The 16,363-nt window shown below is 51.8% G+C and overlaps 7 protein-coding genes across 7 annotated transcripts; 5 read left to right on the top strand and 2 right to left on the bottom strand.

The window, feature by feature from the left end:
- Positions 1-170: 170 nt before the first annotated feature.
- Positions 171-2,374, top strand: CONPUDRAFT_163417 (uncharacterized protein; the record flags this gene model as incomplete). Its single annotated transcript, XM_007767805.1, has 3 exons — positions 171-288; positions 343-1,793; positions 1,854-2,374. 3 exons carry the CDS (start codon positions 171-173, stop codon positions 2,292-2,294), a joined length of 2,010 nt encoding a protein of 669 aa, XP_007765995.1. The 3' UTR covers positions 2,295-2,374.
- A 140-nt stretch (positions 2,375-2,514) lies between these two features.
- CONPUDRAFT_119938 (other/NAK protein kinase) lies at positions 2,515-5,708 on the top strand. The gene is made up of 12 exons (XM_007767804.1): positions 2,515-2,770; positions 2,827-2,897; positions 2,951-3,042; positions 3,103-3,127; positions 3,176-3,244; positions 3,295-3,737; positions 3,783-3,891; positions 3,941-4,036; positions 4,089-4,292; positions 4,350-5,007; positions 5,060-5,215; positions 5,285-5,708. The coding sequence occupies exons 1-10, from the start codon at positions 2,644-2,646 to the stop codon at positions 4,389-4,391; spliced, it is 1,278 nt and encodes a 425-aa protein (XP_007765994.1). The 5' UTR covers positions 2,515-2,643; the 3' UTR covers positions 4,392-5,007; positions 5,060-5,215; positions 5,285-5,708.
- Positions 5,709-5,951: 243 nt separating this feature from the next.
- Positions 5,952-8,744, top strand: CONPUDRAFT_50885 (RNB-domain-containing protein; the record flags this gene model as incomplete). The annotated part of the gene is made up of 2 exons (XM_007767133.1): positions 5,952-6,178; positions 6,233-8,744. 2 exons carry the CDS (start codon positions 5,952-5,954, stop codon positions 8,742-8,744), a joined length of 2,739 nt encoding a protein of 912 aa, XP_007765323.1.
- Positions 8,745-9,176: 432 nt separating this feature from the next.
- On the top strand, positions 9,177-11,264 carry CONPUDRAFT_119932 (lanosterol 14-alpha-demethylase). Its single transcript, XM_007767803.1, has 7 exons — positions 9,177-9,346; positions 9,400-9,516; positions 9,575-9,697; positions 9,747-10,211; positions 10,265-10,437; positions 10,488-11,052; positions 11,104-11,264. Exons 1-7 carry the CDS (start codon positions 9,194-9,196, stop codon positions 11,164-11,166), a joined length of 1,659 nt encoding a protein of 552 aa, XP_007765993.1. The 5' UTR covers positions 9,177-9,193; the 3' UTR covers positions 11,167-11,264.
- Positions 11,265-11,438: 174 nt separating this feature from the next.
- Positions 11,439-11,852, top strand: CONPUDRAFT_119929 (uncharacterized protein). The gene is made up of 3 exons (XM_007767802.1): positions 11,439-11,558; positions 11,634-11,722; positions 11,781-11,852. Exons 1-3 carry the CDS (start codon positions 11,464-11,466, stop codon positions 11,810-11,812), a joined length of 216 nt encoding a protein of 71 aa, XP_007765992.1. The 5' UTR covers positions 11,439-11,463; the 3' UTR covers positions 11,813-11,852.
- Positions 11,853-12,059: 207 nt separating this feature from the next.
- On the bottom strand, positions 12,060-13,787 carry CONPUDRAFT_163412 (uncharacterized protein). Its single transcript, XM_007767801.1, has 3 exons — positions 13,621-13,787; positions 13,248-13,570; positions 12,060-13,194 (listed from the first exon to the last, which is right to left on the bottom strand). The coding sequence occupies exons 1-3, from the start codon at positions 13,720-13,722 to the stop codon at positions 12,069-12,071; spliced, it is 1,551 nt and encodes a 516-aa protein (XP_007765991.1). The 5' UTR covers positions 13,723-13,787; the 3' UTR covers positions 12,060-12,068.
- Positions 13,788-13,838: 51 nt separating this feature from the next.
- CONPUDRAFT_80643 (guanine nucleotide-binding protein) lies at positions 13,839-16,185 on the bottom strand. The gene is made up of 11 exons (XM_007767309.1): positions 15,958-16,185; positions 15,689-15,872; positions 15,370-15,630; positions 15,144-15,294; positions 15,040-15,092; positions 14,791-14,984; positions 14,613-14,721; positions 14,499-14,553; positions 14,304-14,436; positions 14,213-14,246; positions 13,839-14,151 (listed from the first exon to the last, which is right to left on the bottom strand). The coding sequence occupies exons 1-11, from the start codon at positions 16,147-16,149 to the stop codon at positions 14,102-14,104; spliced, it is 1,416 nt and encodes a 471-aa protein (XP_007765499.1). The 5' UTR covers positions 16,150-16,185; the 3' UTR covers positions 13,839-14,101.
- Positions 16,186-16,363: the final 178 nt, after the last annotated feature.

Here is a 16,363-nt window from a genome sequence, read left to right as displayed (position 1 = left end):
AAACAAGGGCTGATAGGGTGACAGGGGCCATGTCACGGTCATGTGACCGTGATCAATCTCGCGGCGTGCTGCCACGCGTTTGCCTTGGCATTCAGCATCTGTAAACGCTGACTAGGACTCGCTGCACACCCCCGACTACCCTTCCTCCTTCTTGATTGCGACCATCCAGAATGGTTACAGGCAATGACTGGCTTGTTGCTGACAGCGAGGACGAGGATAGCTTCCAGCCACCTCCCCAGCGAGCGAGTCCTATAAGCTCTATTTCAAACTCAACGCATGATCACACAGGTGCGTAGTATACCGTATCTTTGCAATTCAGGCTGAGATACGACTTATATACAGCACTTGGCCGTCAAGTGCATTCCGTTATTGAAACGCCCTCATCGCTCAGTCTTCCTCACCCAGAGGACATATCCAACGCTTCCCTCTTCACCTCGCCGCTTGGTGAAGGCATGGAAACGCAACATAGCCTACCGCCGATAGCGCATTTAGTCACATCACCTACGTTGGCGGCACCGACAAAACCCAAGCCTCGGCAAAGGAAGCGAGCCCCCGGAGCTGCACCTGGCGACGAAGATTGGTCCGCGCAAGACAAGTCATGGGACCTTGCGCCTTCTGATAACAACGAGCCTCCATTTATTCCATCAGCCCTCAATACGACCATAGATGCCACAAATCCTTATGAGAGCACCTCTGCGTCCAACCCATCATTCTTTGCTGATGATTTTAATCTCTCTGGTATTGCAGAACGCGCTAAGATGCGCTCGCGTAAATCGCGCGAGAAGGCCTCATCCAAGCCTCCATTACAGTCCACAGATATTATCGAGCTCAGCTCCGATGATGATGACGAGCTGAATATCAGGCCATCCAAGCGTCAGAAATCCCCAGAGCCCAAGGCGAAGCCGAAACCTAAGCCGAAACCAAGGCAGAAGAAAGTTGTGGTAGAACCTTTGCCATCCTCTCCCACCCATTTGCCACCACCTCCCGATCACGTTAATATCTCGAGCTCTGTTACAGGGGACTTGCCACCTTCGTCGTTGCATATCCCGCCCTCCACAATTCCGTCTGGGCCTCCGTCGACACCTCCGTTGCCTCGCGCAAACTCGACTTCACCATCGCCATCACCTCAGCCGCTACCAACGCGAAAGCGAAAACGACCTCAGCCCTCTGCATTTGCGTCGGCTGACGAAATGAACATCACTGTGGAACATGACGCGTCCAAGGACATGGAATCACACCAAGTCAATTATTCGAATCTTGTGCCAGAATTATCCGTATCAGGGACCATCAACGACTCTGGCGTGGATTTGTCTGCTGGACCTTCAGTCAAGAATCCTTTAGCTAAGAAGACAGGTCAAACGAAAAATTCGGCGAAATCAACCACGCAGACCAAGAAAGGCAAGAAAGAGAAGAAAGGCAAGAAGATGCAAGTGGAAGTCGTAATTGAGTCACCAATAAAGCCCAAGCCACTGGCACATGAACGCGATGAGGAGCAAGATGCATGGAGCTCTCCACTGTCCTCGGACTTTGAGTCTGGTCTGGTCCAAAAGCGAAAAGGGAAGGTACAAAAACCTGACAAGGCTGTTACTCAGAATAAAAAGGCAAAGGCTGGCAAGAAAGGAGACAATAGAAAGAACAAAGGGAAACCACAAGCTGTAATATCAGAGGATGAACAAGAGCTAGAGATACCTGCTCCTGTTCAAGAGGCGGCGCCACGTTCATCAGAGAAGAAATTTACCAGCCGTGGGGATGAACAGCATCGCGAGCTTGAAGAAAGTCTTGCAGTTCAAAAGGTGGGTCGCGTAAATGATCACTGTAGCATGACTATTTAATCGTCCGCTAACTTGGTTCAGGAAAATCTGGGCCCGCAGGATCAAACATCTCTCTTTCAATCTGCCCCTCCCAAGCCGAATCCACCAAATGTACCGACCTCTGTTTCCAAGAGCACTCCGGCGCGACCTAAATCTACGCCGATGTCGGAACTTATTCGACGAGCTAACTCGCACCCAAGTTCCCCTTTTGCCAGCAGCTCGCGCGGGCGATATTCGCCCATGATCAAGTCTTCTCGATCCATGCTTTCGCGCATGGCACCGTTGCACCCTAATCGACGCACACCTCCACCTCCGCCGCCGCGTCCGCCGCCGCCAAAGAAGAGTAAGAAGCAGCTTCAGATGGAAGAAAGGATTGAAGAGGAGCTTTCTGAAACCATCGAAGGATGGTCGTGCATGACAGATGAGGAGCGCAGAGACTTGAGACGGGCGAGGATAGATGCCGAGTTGGGATTCGACGATTGAGGCGGACAGCCCTGGGTCTTGATTATGCTGATTATTCTTAATTTATTCGTTGCAATAATCATGATTATCGTGGATCTTCCCCTTGTCATACGTTCCATCTTGCGTGTACGTTAAGTCTTTTCAGCACAACAGCGATGCTCAGCGCGATCGTCATGACCACGTGGAACCTCGAGTGCAAGCTTGTCGTGGCTGTGTGCATTTCGTCTCATCCCGTCTCCTCCGCCTTCGCCGCGAAAGATCGAAGTTTCTCCAGTCACACAGGCATCAATATTCAATCTGCGCCGGCATTGTACATTTGTAGGATTAACACTTCCACGAAGCTTTCCCTTTGGTCCTCGAACTCGTCACGATGGCTCTTCCTCCGGCACTACTTAATGCTCTGGATACCCTCAAGGACCAGGCAAAGGATGCGCTATGGGCTCTCTCATCCTGCATGTGCCAGCAATCTGCCAAGGTTAAGATCAATGGGCGGTCATGTGAGTGCTGCAAGCCATATCAACCCTCTTGACGAACTTGACTGACTTGTGACTAGTCAATATTATCAAGGTGCTAGGAGAGGGTGGATTCTCGTTTGTATACCTTGCTCAGGATGAGTCAAGCGGCGTACGAAGTGCTGTTTCTTGCTTGAACCCCAATGATCTCATGATAATTGACAGAGGCAATTTGCGCTTAAGAAAATAAGGTGTCCGACGGGATCTGACGCGGTGAAAGAGGCTATGCGTGAAGTGGAGGCTTACAGACGGTTCAAGTGAGTTTCACTTCTTCGTGATATAACTGGTAAGCTCTTAAACCTGCCTGACAATGCCAGACACCCAAATATTATTCGCATCCTGGTCCGTTAGCATTCAGCCCGCCGGGTGTTTCCCTAACAAGTATAACAGGACTCTGCAGTCGTGCAAGATCCCGAAGGCGATGGGAAAATTGTCTACTTGTTCCTTCCACTCTACAAGGTAAGATGCCAGCCTTACTGGTGCTCACGGTTGCTGACTGCTGGTTCAAGCGAGGAAACCTACAAGATGCAATCAATGCCAATGTCGTGAATGGCAGTCATTTTCCCGAACAAGACATGGTCCGCTTATTCAAGGGAACTTGTGAAGCCTTGCGCGCCCTGCACAACTACCAGACCACTGTCGGTGCTCAGGCAGCATCAAAACAGAACACCCAGCCGCAGCCTTCCTCGTCACGCCAGACTGCATCGCCTGCACGCCATTCGGATGATGAAGATGAGATGTTCCCGCACCCTGAGGGTGACGGTGAGGGTGGATTCTCGTACGGATCTTCCGTGAACGTACCTCTCATGTCAAAGCACCGAGTGGAGGATGAGGGTGATGCTATCTTTGAGGGCGATGAAGAGGTATCACGTATTGAGCATGCTCAGAACGGGAATGAGAATGTTGGTCAGAAGCAGCATGTACCATATGCCCACAGGGACCTAAAACCAGGGTAAAGCACTTGTTCGTGCATTTACTCTGACACTGATTTCCGCAGAAATGTGATGATTTCGGATGACGGGATCACTCCGATATTGATGGACTTCGGGAGTTGCATGAAAGCACGGGTACGGATTGAAAACAGATCACAGGCTTTACTCCAGCAGGTACGTTGGGCAACATTCCACGGGTTGATCAGTGTTCACAAGTCCTTAGGATATCGCCGCCGAGCAAAGTACCATGGCCTACAGGGCCCCCGAATTGTTTGACGTCAAGACTGGCGTAACGCTAGACGAAAAGGTTGACATTTGGGTAGGTGTACTGCTCAGCTACCTGGAATCGAGTGACACGGAATCTGTTTTAGTCACTTGGATGCACCTTGTTTGCTCTCGCTTATTCGCATTCTCCATTTGAGAACATGCAAACTACTGAACAAGGAGGGTCGATTGCCATGGCTGTTCTCAACGCAAAATATAAGCATCCTCAATCTGCTTACTCGCAAGGGCTTCGTGACTTGATAGACAGCATGCTGAAGGTGGACCCTAAGGACCGACCGGATATCCATCAGGTATACTTTGATGTGTAGCACGCTTTCCTAAGACAGTTTACACTGACATCTTCTTAGGTTCTTGACATGACCGACAAGGTACTGCAAACTTTGGCGTAAGCGAGGACAGATGCAGGGACTATCTAGTTGGGACATTCAGACGTATTTATGTGTTACCCCTCTCCTTCTGTATTGTCATAGGGCCATTTCGGAATGACACAATAGACTAATCCTACATAGGAATAACGGAAAAGTTGATCTACGTGCTGGACTTCAGCTTCATCTTGAACTTCTTTGATGAGGTAGGCGTCCTTTTGGCGAGGACCTTTGAAACATTGGCAGGCTTCTTAACCAATTCTGACTTTGCTTTGGGCTGTTTTGACGGTTTTGTTGGCGACTTTGAGTCTGATTTGACGTCTTCGACCTTCACAGTCGTCCGAGGCCTTTTCTTCGCGGACGTCGTTTTGTCTCGTGCAGAAGCATCCTTCACTGACTTTACCTTTGATTTGGTGGTTTGAGATGACTCTGCTGGTTCAATGGGTTCGTCTGCCAAAGGCGTGTCAAGTTTTGTGTTCTTCCCGCTTTCTTCCTGTTTCTTGAGTGCGGAACGGGGCTTCTCATCGCCCTTATCGGAGTGACTCGATGCACTACCCTTAGCTTCTCGCTTGGCCATCGCCTTAGTTTTGAGCCTTTGGTGAAGTTTCCGTTTCTCCAAGACGGCCTCCCGCTTGGCAATCTGACAACCTAGAGTCAATATGTGGTACGAAACAAGACCAAAAACGACGAACACGTTTGAGAGCCCGTTTCGATAGCTTCTCCGGAGTAGTTGCTTCAATGGCTTGTCCTCTTTCAAACTCTTGTACGTGTACAAGGTCCCAAGCATCGCTCTGAGGGTCTACCTTGGTAGCCTCTTGTTTGAACTTTTCGAAACGCTTCTTATGAATCTAGACGAAGTTCATAAGTTGGTTGACGGAGGGAGAAATGATGGACCACGGGAACACGAACGCACATACTCTTGAATCCTTGTGAACATTGATCATTTGTACATTTTTAATTTGTTTGCCCTTGCAGAGGATGCATGCACGGAGCTCAGGATCTAAAGAAATGACATAGATAGGATCCTTGAGGGCCTCCTCGACGGATATTGGCGGTTCGTCATCAGCATCATCCTCAGCAATCTCGCCATCAGCATCGTCGCTGGGAGGGTCTCCTTCTGACGCATCTTCGTCTGCATTTTCCTCCTCCGAGTCCTTCTCATCAGAGTCAGAGTCCGTTTCGTCTGAGTCGGTATCTTGAACACCAAGGACTTCCTTCATCTCCTCGTCGAGGCCGAGATCTTCTTCTTCTTCCTTTCTCTTCCTCTTCCGCTCTACTCTCTTGAACATGATGAGAGGCTGTAGCTTGTCTGGGACTCGATCAAGGGAAGGTAGGGTCGCGTGGGTGGAGGATCGACCCGGAAGCTCCGGGAAAGTACTTCCGTGACAAAATTTGCACAGCCACCGCAACATTGGCTTGCGTCCAGCCATGCACCGTTCCTCTCGCTCAGTTCTCTCGGATATAGCACCTCGGCTCGTCGCAAGTACACGCTCATCGCCATGTCAGCAACAAAGGTTCAAGCACGTATCCAAGGTCGCACCAAAGTTGCTCTCTGAGGAGGAATGGAATGACACTACCTCCACCATGAAAAAACTCGCGAAGCAGGCGACGCGTTATAAGGACAACGCTCGCGATGATTGGTCGCATACGCGCACGCGTCGTGGCGAAGAGAGGAGGCTGAGAGATGCGGTCTTGACGCGGCGCCCGCGCAAGCAACCTGTCAAGAAAAAGTCAACGCCAGCAGAGGAGGAAGCGACGCCCAAGTCAGGCGTGTCGTCGGTCAAACTTGGTACATTTGTTGACATACGGAAGTGAGTTGACTCGAGTCTATCTTGTCTTCTTCGCCTCGCCTAACGATTTGACAGCGACGCGGGTGTCTCGCATGGTATCATCATCGGCGAAGCTATCTTTGATAGACGAAACTTCGTCTTCAGTCTGTTGGCCACGGGGGATGTCATTCAGCACACAGAACAAGATATATTCGTTGCCGTTCCTGGTATCGTTCCCTACGATACTGCCGCTCGCTGTGGCTATCACACACAGCCAGGTGACCAGACACAGGTAAATGCGAGGGTGACGGTCCTGAAGCGCCTTCGAGAACTCGATAATATGGTCACGAGAACACTAACCGCATTTCCAAACGACCAAACGTTTCTGCATCGCTCTCTTCGCTCTCTGAACCCGGATGATTGGACACAAGTTAAATTGCAGGATGCCGTTGGGAAGATGCACTTTCAAATGTTCAAACAACCTCCAAAGGAGCACGACTATGTGTTCACGCTCGCTGTGCATAGATACATGATGAGCCACCCCGAACTCTTCATTCCTCATCCTAGTTTCCACCGGATGCTTCAGACATTCGACGTACGCCCTCAGTCGCATGTTGAAAAGCTACAGGTAGCCACCGACCTGCTTCGGCGACGCGACCCAGCATTTGACGACTTCATCAAGAAGGCAAAAAAGATCATGGAGGCGAGAAATGATCTCGCTCATTCTACCTGGCATGAACCGCCTTCTCGCGTGGAGCATCCAGAAATTGCCTTTACACCCGAGGACCGTGCCTTCTTGGATGTTATACGATTTGCCATTCCCAGGAATCGTGGCACGCCGTTCAATCCCTATATTACAGCCGTTACACGGATTGTGAAGGCGCTCGATTTCACCGACAGTGCCATTACCGATACGGTGATGAGAAACCTTCTGGTGGCGCTGGGCGAGATGGCTCCCTGGGACGACTTTCCATCTCGGGAGCGATTCCAAGGGCTAGATCTCCAGGGCGAGAGTACTCAGGCGGCTGCGGACAACCAGTTGATTGAAAGGAAATTATCCAAGCTTTCTACCACGTCCCCACCCTCAACAGCTTCTACTGTTCTTGGTCCGGAAGATTTCTATCCTCGGGATCCGGTTGACCACCTTCGTCATGACTTTGGAAATCTCCCCGTCTACGTGGTTGATGATGTGACTGCAGAAGAGCTGGATGACGGGCTGTCTATAGAACCAGACCAGACAGACCCTGGTGCTGTTTGGATACGCGCTCATATTGCGGACCCCACTTCCCTTCTCCACCCCACTCATGTCTTCTCCGAGCGCGCGAAGAAGGCTGGGTCAAATCTTTACTTCAATCAGGGCACTTTTAACATGCTTCCTCCTGCACTTGGCAAGCTTCGCCTCAGCATGGGCACGCTTGCGGCAAAGGGTGAACCAGATCGTGTGCTTACGTTCAGCTACAAGGTGGACGCCACTGGCAAGGTAGTTGACTACGACGTCCGAGCTGGGCTCATTAGAAATATTAGGAAGATCAGTTATGCTGAAGTCGACCGGATTCTTGACTACGGATATGTCCCCACCCTACGACCTTTTGAGCCTAATCCCAGTCCCCCTGTGGTACCAGACATCGTCTATCCTCCCTCTATGGTTCAAGACCTCAGTCTACTGGGCGATTATTCCAAAAGGATAGTGGAACACAACAATAAAGTCCTCAATCCGCTGCTGTTCTTGATACCCCAAGCTCGCGTCAGCTCCACGCCAAAGCCACTACAAGGCGCACCCATAAATTCCTATAGGCCTTCACTCTTCAGCGGATTCCCTAGCATGACGTACGAGGTTGGCAATCAAGCCACAGACATGTGGGGTGCGCGGGGGATTATTAGCGAGTGTATGAAACTCGCTTGCCGCGCTGCTTCTCGCTGGCTGGCGGACCGTAACATCCCTATGCTTCGGCGTGTATCTCCGCCGCCGCTCATGTGGGATCCCGATGCCCTTAATGTTGTAGAAAAGACACGCGATGCAAATGGGTTTGTGGACTACTTTGCGGCTCTCCGAGCGGACATGTACATACCACCGGTCAAGTACTCGCTTGAGCCTGGCATGCACTGGAGCTTGGGAATACCACAGGGCGAGGGCTACGTCCGGGTCACGTCACCTCTCCGGCGCTACACGGACATGGTCGTGCACTGGCAAATCAAGCACGCGATGCTGAACCCAACGGCGCAGCCACTCTTCTCGCGCGAGTGGCTTGAAGACTTTGGGCGGCGACTGATGCCGCTGGAGCGCGAGCAGCGCAACCTGCAAGGGGGGAACCAGATGCAGTGGGTGATGATGTATCTCAAGCGTTGGATGGAAGACCCGAATGCGGATCCGGGACGGTATAACCCGCTGGAGAAATTGACGGGGCGCGTCATGGGCCGAGTGATGGTGAGCACGAGGAGACAGGAGCATCACTGGCAGGTGCTGGTACCCGAGCTGGGAGTGGTTGGACAGTGGCTGCATCGTGAAACGTATCGAGGGAAGGAGTACGAGAAGGGCGACGAGGTGCCGGTGCAGATTGCTGACATTCAGATCGGAGAGAAGGCAAGGCTCGTTCTGAAACCGAGATGATCATCTCATGCAGGTGTTGTGGTCGTACGCACTCACAGAGGGAGGTTGGGTATATCTAGATTATTCTACGCCTCTGTATATAGTTATGATACTGATTCGCCGACCATATAGTCGACTTAATGAACAAACGCCTCTCAGCTTTTCTATGGGAGAACAGATTAGCCGTATGGGCTGATTGGGAAGAATAGGATGACGTGACGTTGATAATGGCGCCACTCAGTCTGCAAACACCAACTTTTCTATCGCTTCCAAAATTATAGGTATGAGCAGATTGTGTCTTAGTACAACGGAAGCCGCTCGGAGTGTTGACGCGTTGACGATTTGTGGATTATGCCAGCCGACGGAAGCAATACTAGCGTGATATTGAAGCGCGTCAGTGGTGGTACGATATTTTTGTGCGGGTTAAAAGACTGAGTTCGCGCGTTCGTCTGTCCTCTCACGACGCAACGATGAACAGCTCTCTGCCCATCATCCAGGGGCACGTCGCCACCGCCCTCCACGTCGCACAGGACTATGTCGTCGCTAACCCCATACGCTGTGCTGTCCTTGCCGTCCTCTACTCCCCCATCATTGCAATTATCCTCAATGTTCTGAGGCAAATCGTCAGTCATCTCTTCTTCATGTGAAAACTTAAGTGGCTAATGTAACTATGTAGGTCATCCCCAAGGACCCTTCGCTGCCACCCGAAGTGTTCCACTGGCTTCCTATCGTTGGCTCAGCAATCCAGTACGGTAGCGACCCTCTCAACTTCTTCTTCAAGTGCAGAGAGAAGGTTTGTGGTCTTGTGTACTGTTTTTATTGATGCATATTCCTGACTCGCCTGCTATCAGTATGGCGACGTCTTCACCTTTGTCCTCCTCGGTCGCAAAATCACGGTTGCTCTTGGAAACAAGGGAAATAACTTCGTCCTCGGTGGCAAGCACACCTCGTTCTCGGCAGAGGACGCATACACTGTAAGGCCGTACTTTCCGTCCAGTTATCGCTAGCTTATACCGTGGCCAGCACCTCACCACCCCGGTCTTCGGCAAAGATGTCGTGTACGACGTTCCCAACGAAGTCTTCATGGAGCAGAAGAAGTTTGTCAAGTTCGGACTTTCAGCAGACAACCTACGCAGCTATGTCGGCATGATTGAGGACGAAGTTGAGGAGTTCATGAAGAACGATGGCAGCTTCTTGATCTATCAAATGAACGATATCAACGAATGGGGTCGTTTCGACGTCACTGAGGCCATGTCCGGGCTCACCATTTTGACGGCTTCGCGCACGCTCCAGGGCAAGGAAGTTCGTGATGGCCTTAACAAATCGTTCTCTGAGCTGTACAATGACCTCGACGGCGGATTTACACCTCTCAATTTCATGTTCCCCAACCTTCCTCTTGAGAGCTACCGTCGCCGCGACCGTGCTCATGCGAAAATGAGCCAATTTTATGTTGACATCATCAACAAACGCAGGGAAGGAAACTCGGATGTGTGTTCATCTGCATTATGCGTTCCTTCATCATTGGTTAATTGTTTTTACAGACCGACCACGACATGATTGCAGCTCTCATGGACCAGAAGTACCGTGATGGCAGGTCTCTGCGTGATCACGAGATTGCCCACATCATGATTGCTCTTCTCATGGCCGGCCAACACACCAGTTCTGCTACTAGCTCGTGGGCGCTTCTCCACATTGCCCACGACCAAGCCGTCCAGTAAGAACCTTAGTTGTTGCGCGTACGACTCCTCCCTGACCATTTTTCAGGAAAGCGCTTTACGAGGAACAGGTCAAGTACTTCGGTGCTGGTGAAGGCAAGTTCCGCCCTCTCACCCATGAAGAGCTCCGTCAACTCCCTATTCTGGACTCGGTCATTCGCGAAACTCTTCGCATGCACCCTCCGCTGCACAGTCTGATGCGCAAGGTTCGCGAAGATGTCCCGGTCCCTCCTACGCTCTCTGCTCCCTCCAAGGATGGCACATACGTCGTTCCCAAGGGTCACTTTGTCCTTTCCTCCGCCTATGTCAGTCAAATGGATCCCCTTGTCTGGTCGAAGCCCAACGATTTTAACGCTGCTCGGTGGAGCGAACCCGACGGTGCTGCGGCGGAAGCCTTCCGTGTATACAGCGATGAGACTGGCGAGAAGGTCGACTATGGTTTCGGTGCTGTGAGCAAGGGTACGGAAAGTCCATACCAGCCGTTCGGCGCTGGCCGGCATCGGTGCATTGGCGAGCAGTTCGCCTACCTTCAGCTTGGCACAGTCATTTCGACCATCATTCGCAAGGTCGAGCTCCGGCTCGAGAGCGACAAGGTTCCAGATCACAATTACCACGTAAGTTACTAAGTACTATATGCTACACCCAGCTAACGTTCATCCTTGTAGACCATGATTGTGATGCCCAAGAAGCCGCGTAACATCTGCTACAGACGACGGAACTTCAACTGAAAAGACAGGTGTTGCTGAAAATTAGATATACTATACCATACTAGAGTACTACGTTTTTATTACGAGTTAGATATCCCGGAATATTATGATGCTTTGAGCACAAGTTGGTATTTGGGCAATGGTCATTATATCGATTTAGGAGAGTTTGCCAATTAAAGTAGACTACCGGTGCTGGAGCCAGCGCAGTCCGTTTGCTGCGACGTTCGGCAATTTCCGGTGTCCAGTCGGTGTGGTCATACCGTCTGAAGGCGTCGGCAGTTGACAAGAGACAACTCAGCCTCAACGTCGTCCACTAAGATGGCGTCCCTATTTCCAGTCATTCTCTTGCTGGCTGTTGTCGCCGGGTTGATGGTGTGCAGCTTCCTATTTGTGCCCAAGGGACCCCAGCAAACGTATGTCTCTCGACGCTGCCGGTGCTCGACGAGTTGGACTAACTGCGGTGCTTGTGCAACGCGCGTAATCTACAGGCTGTACCGGACATCGCTCATGCTTGCCCTCGGGTCGTGCTATCTCATGTGGATGATCACATACCTCGCCCAGTTGCACCCTCTAATTGGTGAGTAGCTCGGCCTCCGTCGCCATTGGTGTCAGCTCATCCATTTTGGGAACTGTAGCACCTCAGATGAAGGTTGAGCCAGTCGAGTAGTGATTGAGGATAAACTGCAGGCGCCCCTGCCTAGGCAGAGAGACGTATATACCATGTGAGCCTGGGCAATGTGTTCTGTCTCATTGCTGCGACTGATGCTGTTGGCAGCATTGTAGCTTGTACATGTCACCTAATTTGCGCACTTCGTTTGTCTGGATTGTGCGTACTGAGAATGAATAGGACAAGTCCATCGAGTCCATGGTGAATCGGAGAGTGGGATACTACTACAATTATGGTATGTTCTATGGTAATACATCTAGCTAGGTTCTTCTCTCGTTCGTGACACCTCCAAGTCTACCTCCAAGTCATCTCCGTTGTTATCTTGTGCTACACCCTTCCAAAGTGGGCCATTATCGCCGTCTTCGTCTTTCACCTCGCTGTTCCCCCATTGACCCCATTGCTTGGATGAATCTTCTTCGTCGACGACAGCTCCCTGCCCCCAACCGGCCTCGTTTGACCATGGGTCCTTCTCTCCACCTTCCCAAGGATTATCCTTGCTGGAATCTTCTGTCTCCGATATCCAAGTAGGCTGCGGTACCTCCCAATCCTCTTCCGGCCTGACTTCGCCTCCTGGTCCGACATGCGACCACTGCTGCGATAGCTCCTCCGAATCCGCCTCTGATGAGGCCCATTCGTGGGTTGACGACCGTCGTATTGCACCTAGTCTGTGAACCACCCAGTCTCCAACGCCTTTCTCCTCTTCCGTGAGGAGCTCGAGTCGGGAGTTGGCCTCAATGGCCTCGGTAAGCAGGTCCAACGAGCCACCGCACAGCGGGCCAATTCCATCGGAAAACCAGATTTCCTGTAGCCGAATGTGCGTCTCACCAGGCACATCGAATTGCCGCGTTACTTCGTCTGCGATCTCCTCCAAGGAGCCTGGTGTCCCCACCCGTTCGTGGACGACGTATTGGTGTGTGATCAGCAAGCGGTGCTGTTCCATGGCTCCTGCCACTGCTTTCATTTCCTGTTTCTTTTCCTCGCGCTGTAACTGCACGCTCTCGTCGAGATTACTCTCATCGATGCGTCTGAATTCCGCCACTTGGGTTGCCCCTCCGATGTCTTGGTCGCGTCCCCATTCATCCGTTTCGAGCGCGTAACCAATGGTGTCCAGGCTGACTTCGTATCCCCACTGCTCTGCCACACAGGAACACCACTCGGTGAATTCCTCAACGGTCCACTCGAACTTGTGGTCTGCGTGCCTGAAGATCCGGTCAGTGCGCTTAGTTGGGTCCGGGTAGCCACCAGGTCTTGGAGCGTCGGGTGGTGCGAACCGCGCGTTGAATGCGTATGAAGGTGTGGTGATGAGTAGAAGGCGCGGGCGGTACACGCCAAGAAGCACGGGTGCAAATGCTGCGAGCGCCTCGTCGGCGAGGTGCTCAACGCTGAGTGGGGGGCTGTTCAGACGCGAGTTACAACGCAGCGGAGCAGGACTTACACCTCCGTTGCGATGATGCAGTCTGCGCCGACGAATTCGGGGTTGACCACCTCCAGCGCGCCGAGCCAGAGCTTGACTTCGAGCGGCTCCCAGCGCGGGTAGGGCGTGTTCAGGCCCGGGGCGGTCTCTTCTGCGGCGTAATTGAGTTCTTGTTCTAAGATGTCGAGACCGGCGACATGGGAAGGGTGCAAGTTGCGCGGGTCGTTGCTGGTCGAGGGCACGTCATCGTTCGCGCGATCCGTCTCGGTCTTGGAGGCGAGCCATGGTGCAGGTTGACAGAGGGTGGCGAGAAGTTCCCCATTGCCACACCCGATGTCAAGGATCTGCAACAGGGGGTTCAATAGTGATGGATGGGTGTTGGGCGGAGACTGACCGAAGCCGGCTGCTCTCGCCTGAGAACGCCAATGATCCATGCCCGCCTCTGGAGATGGAGCGGAGGGAAGAACGTGACTTTGAATTCGGGTGTTGAGCTCATGGAGAGCCGCTACGTATACGTAGGATATTGCGAGCTACGTAGATGAACTTAACGTCACCTTTCGGATAGTGGCTGCCCTCCGCATCCATGAACCCACGATGGCGCACACCGAAAGTGGGACTATCCGCGTGAACTGGCGCAAGGACTATTATTAATATCATAATCGTATACTCTTTACCGACACTACTTGCAATGCAAATAAATTAGCTACAACAATCTGACAGGGCTAACCAAAACGTTCACAAGTCATCGCCAGCCGACGTGGTGAAACACAACAAAAGAAAGGTATGCACTATAGTTCTACAAGCACTGGGAATCCACATGTGGTGGTATCAATAGCAAGCTGCAAGCGAAAGTAAATCTCATCCTTGAGCTGTCATTAAACGAGAGCAGCCGACTGCAAGTATCCTCGGAATATCGAATCGCGAACTGGTAAAAAATATGGGTTATTATGCCGAATTGTTGACGATCGACAACACGATGTACGTACCATTGCCTATGATACTCTGAGTGGCTTTGGTGTCCTAAAAAGATCGGTTCAGTACGGACCGCAACGTGTTAGCGACATCAAAGGAGCTTACCACGACGCTGGTCAGGTGAGTGTACAATACACGCCGGTTCTCGTTATTCCGGCGGTGGACTTGCAGGAAGTGTGCACGGAAGTATTGCACGACGGCGTCGTATTCGTTTGGTCGATCGCCGTAGGAAAGAATGCTGTCGTCAGGCCACAGGCCATCAGCGTCTAGCTTCGCATAATCAGAGGATGCGAGACGCACTATTTGGCGACCGGAATACCCCTCTCCAACTTCTTTCTCAGGATATCTGTCTTGTCTGTACGACAGGGGTGAGAGTATGTCCGGGTAAACTATCAAGAGACAAAAGGTACGCACTCAAAAACAATACCAAATGAACCTTCTTCAGTAACGGATTCGAGCATATCTGGGTAAACAGCTGCAAGGAGTCGTCGATCCGGTTCGTTCGTGGGTCCTCTTCCAGGTACTGGAAACAGGAGTGGCGATCAGCGACGGGGTCCGGCGGTTCTGATGACATTTGTGATGGGAATCGTACCTGATCAAATGCGCTGATGGGGCTGACAAAGATAATGGCGTTGGCGTCGTCAAAGTAGGGTACCCACGAATGGCGTTGGCCCCTCGCACCACCCACGTCATATAAGTGCCATGTCACAGTTTTACCATGGATGTCCACGTCAAAGATGTGTTCCGCAACGCCCATTGTCTGGATACGAGCGTGGAGAATATCATCTGCAAAATTGTGAATTTCTGCACAAATTATTGCAATTTATTACAACGAACGTACCGACGGTTGGAACGTAATTCCGTGCTGAAATACGTCCAATGTCATTCAAGAAGCTGTAAGAGGATCTGTAAGCATCATAATAGCCCATGTATGCGTGTACATACAACTCCGACCACTCGTCCAGCTTCAGCTTCCTGGTCCCAATGAGCGCCTTGACGGTGGGGTGATCCCAAAGCGTCCTGATATCTTCGCGGCATTGATTAAGCATGGTGGCGATATCGTCGGCGAGGGGGTCGGCTTCAACTGCCGATAATGCTGTGTCAGAAGGTCCAGCGGTTAGCTCCATACTCTCGAGACTCCGTCTAGACCGGCGACCCAGCATCTTCTGACCTTTTTGAATTGTACGTGCTTGCCAGCCGCTGCGGACGAAAACCTCTCCCTTGCCTGAGCCAGCGACATTAACACCACCGCTGAGGCGGTCAGCCAGCTGAGCCTCGGTATTAGTTAGAGGCATGAGACGCCTGCGAATATCGGCGATGGCAGCGAGCCCTAGACGGGAAGGGGAGGAAGCTCGGGTACCGTTCGGCGAAACGGGAGGAGAGGGAGATAAGGCAACACCGATCTGAGAGCTGGTGACACTGGAAGGAGAAGCTGTTCGAGGAAGGTCATCATAAAGCTCTTGACGGTCTAAGATACTGAAAGTCCGAACCATCATCATTTTCCTCCCATGATTCAAGGGTTGTCAGGATCTTCCTCAGGGAGCGAACGATGTTGAAATAGACGACTGTGCGCCAGGACATGCGCTCGCTCTCGAGGGAAGCGGGAGAGTACATGAGCTGAAATTGCTTCTGGAGGGTGGACTTTCCGGACTCCGCCTGGCCCAGGAGGAGAAGCTGGGTAGTGATAGATTCAGGGATAAGCATACATGTGAGAAAAGAGACAACTACGCGTGTCATGGGTATTGGGAAAGATAATTACCTTGACGTCGCTCTTGTTTTTCTTGAGTCTTTCTCGCTCGATCCTGAGCTCCTCGTCAATCTGCTCAGAGATACGGCGTGCGTCTGACTCGCTCTGGAGTCTGGCGACGCGCTCTGCATCTGTCTCCGACTCTGGGGGGAGCATTGCGAGGGAGAGGGGATCATCTGTGCTGCGAATGGATGAGGTACGCATCATGGTAGGGAGAGAGGTGAGAGAGGAATCGGCGAGTCGGGAGCGGGAACGGGGAGACGGGCAAGTTTGGGGCAAGTCAGCGCCTTCAAAGGCGAAAGGGAGCACGGCTGATTGCTATATCCTATGTACTTATGTAATAAGATAAAGATATAAGATGAATATTATAATTGCTTCGGAATTTATTACGACTCGCATACAAGCACCTGCAGCACAG

The sequence above is a fragment of the Coniophora puteana genome, assembly GCF_000271625.1.
Source record: "Coniophora puteana RWD-64-598 SS2 unplaced genomic scaffold CONPUscaffold_3, whole genome shotgun sequence".
Taxonomy (NCBI): domain Eukaryota; kingdom Fungi; phylum Basidiomycota; class Agaricomycetes; order Boletales; family Coniophoraceae; genus Coniophora; species Coniophora puteana.
Note: the sequence above shows the minus strand (reverse complement) of the source record. Positions and strands in the feature narration are given on the sequence as shown.

Excerpts from the sequence above, each read along its gene's own strand:
- CONPUDRAFT_119929 (XM_007767802.1), top strand. The coding sequence starts at position 11,464 with ATGGCGTCCCTATTTCCAGTCATTCTCTTGCTGGCTGTTGTCGCCGGG. Across the intron at positions 11,559-11,633 it reads CCCAAGGGACCCCAGCAAAC|GCTGTACCGGACATCGCTCA; the intron begins GTATGTCTCTCG and ends CGTAATCTACAG. Across the intron at positions 11,723-11,780 it reads CCAGTTGCACCCTCTAATTG|CACCTCAGATGAAGGTTGAG; the intron begins GTGAGTAGCTCG and ends TGGGAACTGTAG.
- CONPUDRAFT_80643 (XM_007767309.1), bottom strand. The coding sequence starts at position 16,149 with ATGCGTACCTCATCCATTCGCAGCACAGATGATCCCCTCTCCCTCGCA. Across the intron at positions 15,873-15,957 it reads AAAACAAGAGCGACGTCAAG|CTTCTCCTCCTGGGCCAGGC; the intron begins GTAATTATCTTT and ends ATCACTACCCAG. Across the intron at positions 15,093-15,143 it reads CTGGACGAGTGGTCGGAGTT|CTTCTTGAATGACATTGGAC; the intron begins GTATGTACACGC and ends ATCCTCTTACAG.
- CONPUDRAFT_119938 (XM_007767804.1), top strand. The coding sequence starts at position 2,644 with ATGGCTCTTCCTCCGGCACTACTTAATGCTCTGGATACCCTCAAGGAC. Across the intron at positions 2,771-2,826 it reads TAAGATCAATGGGCGGTCAT|TCAATATTATCAAGGTGCTA; the intron begins GTGAGTGCTGCA and ends ACTTGTGACTAG. Across the intron at positions 3,738-3,782 it reads CACAGGGACCTAAAACCAGG|AAATGTGATGATTTCGGATG; the intron begins GTAAAGCACTTG and ends TGATTTCCGCAG.
- CONPUDRAFT_119932 (XM_007767803.1), top strand. The coding sequence starts at position 9,194 with ATGAACAGCTCTCTGCCCATCATCCAGGGGCACGTCGCCACCGCCCTC. Across the intron at positions 9,347-9,399 it reads TCAATGTTCTGAGGCAAATC|GTCATCCCCAAGGACCCTTC; the intron begins GTCAGTCATCTC and ends GTAACTATGTAG. Across the intron at positions 9,698-9,746 it reads CGGCAGAGGACGCATACACT|CACCTCACCACCCCGGTCTT; the intron begins GTAAGGCCGTAC and ends TACCGTGGCCAG.
- CONPUDRAFT_163412 (XM_007767801.1), bottom strand. The coding sequence starts at position 13,722 with ATGAGCTCAACACCCGAATTCAAAGTCACGTTCTTCCCTCCGCTCCAT. Across the intron at positions 13,571-13,620 it reads GGCGAGAGCAGCCGGCTTCG|ATCCTTGACATCGGGTGTGG; the intron begins GTCAGTCTCCGC and ends CCCCTGTTGCAG. Across the intron at positions 13,195-13,247 it reads TGCATCATCGCAACGGAGGT|CGTTGAGCACCTCGCCGACG; the intron begins GTAAGTCCTGCT and ends CCCCCCACTCAG.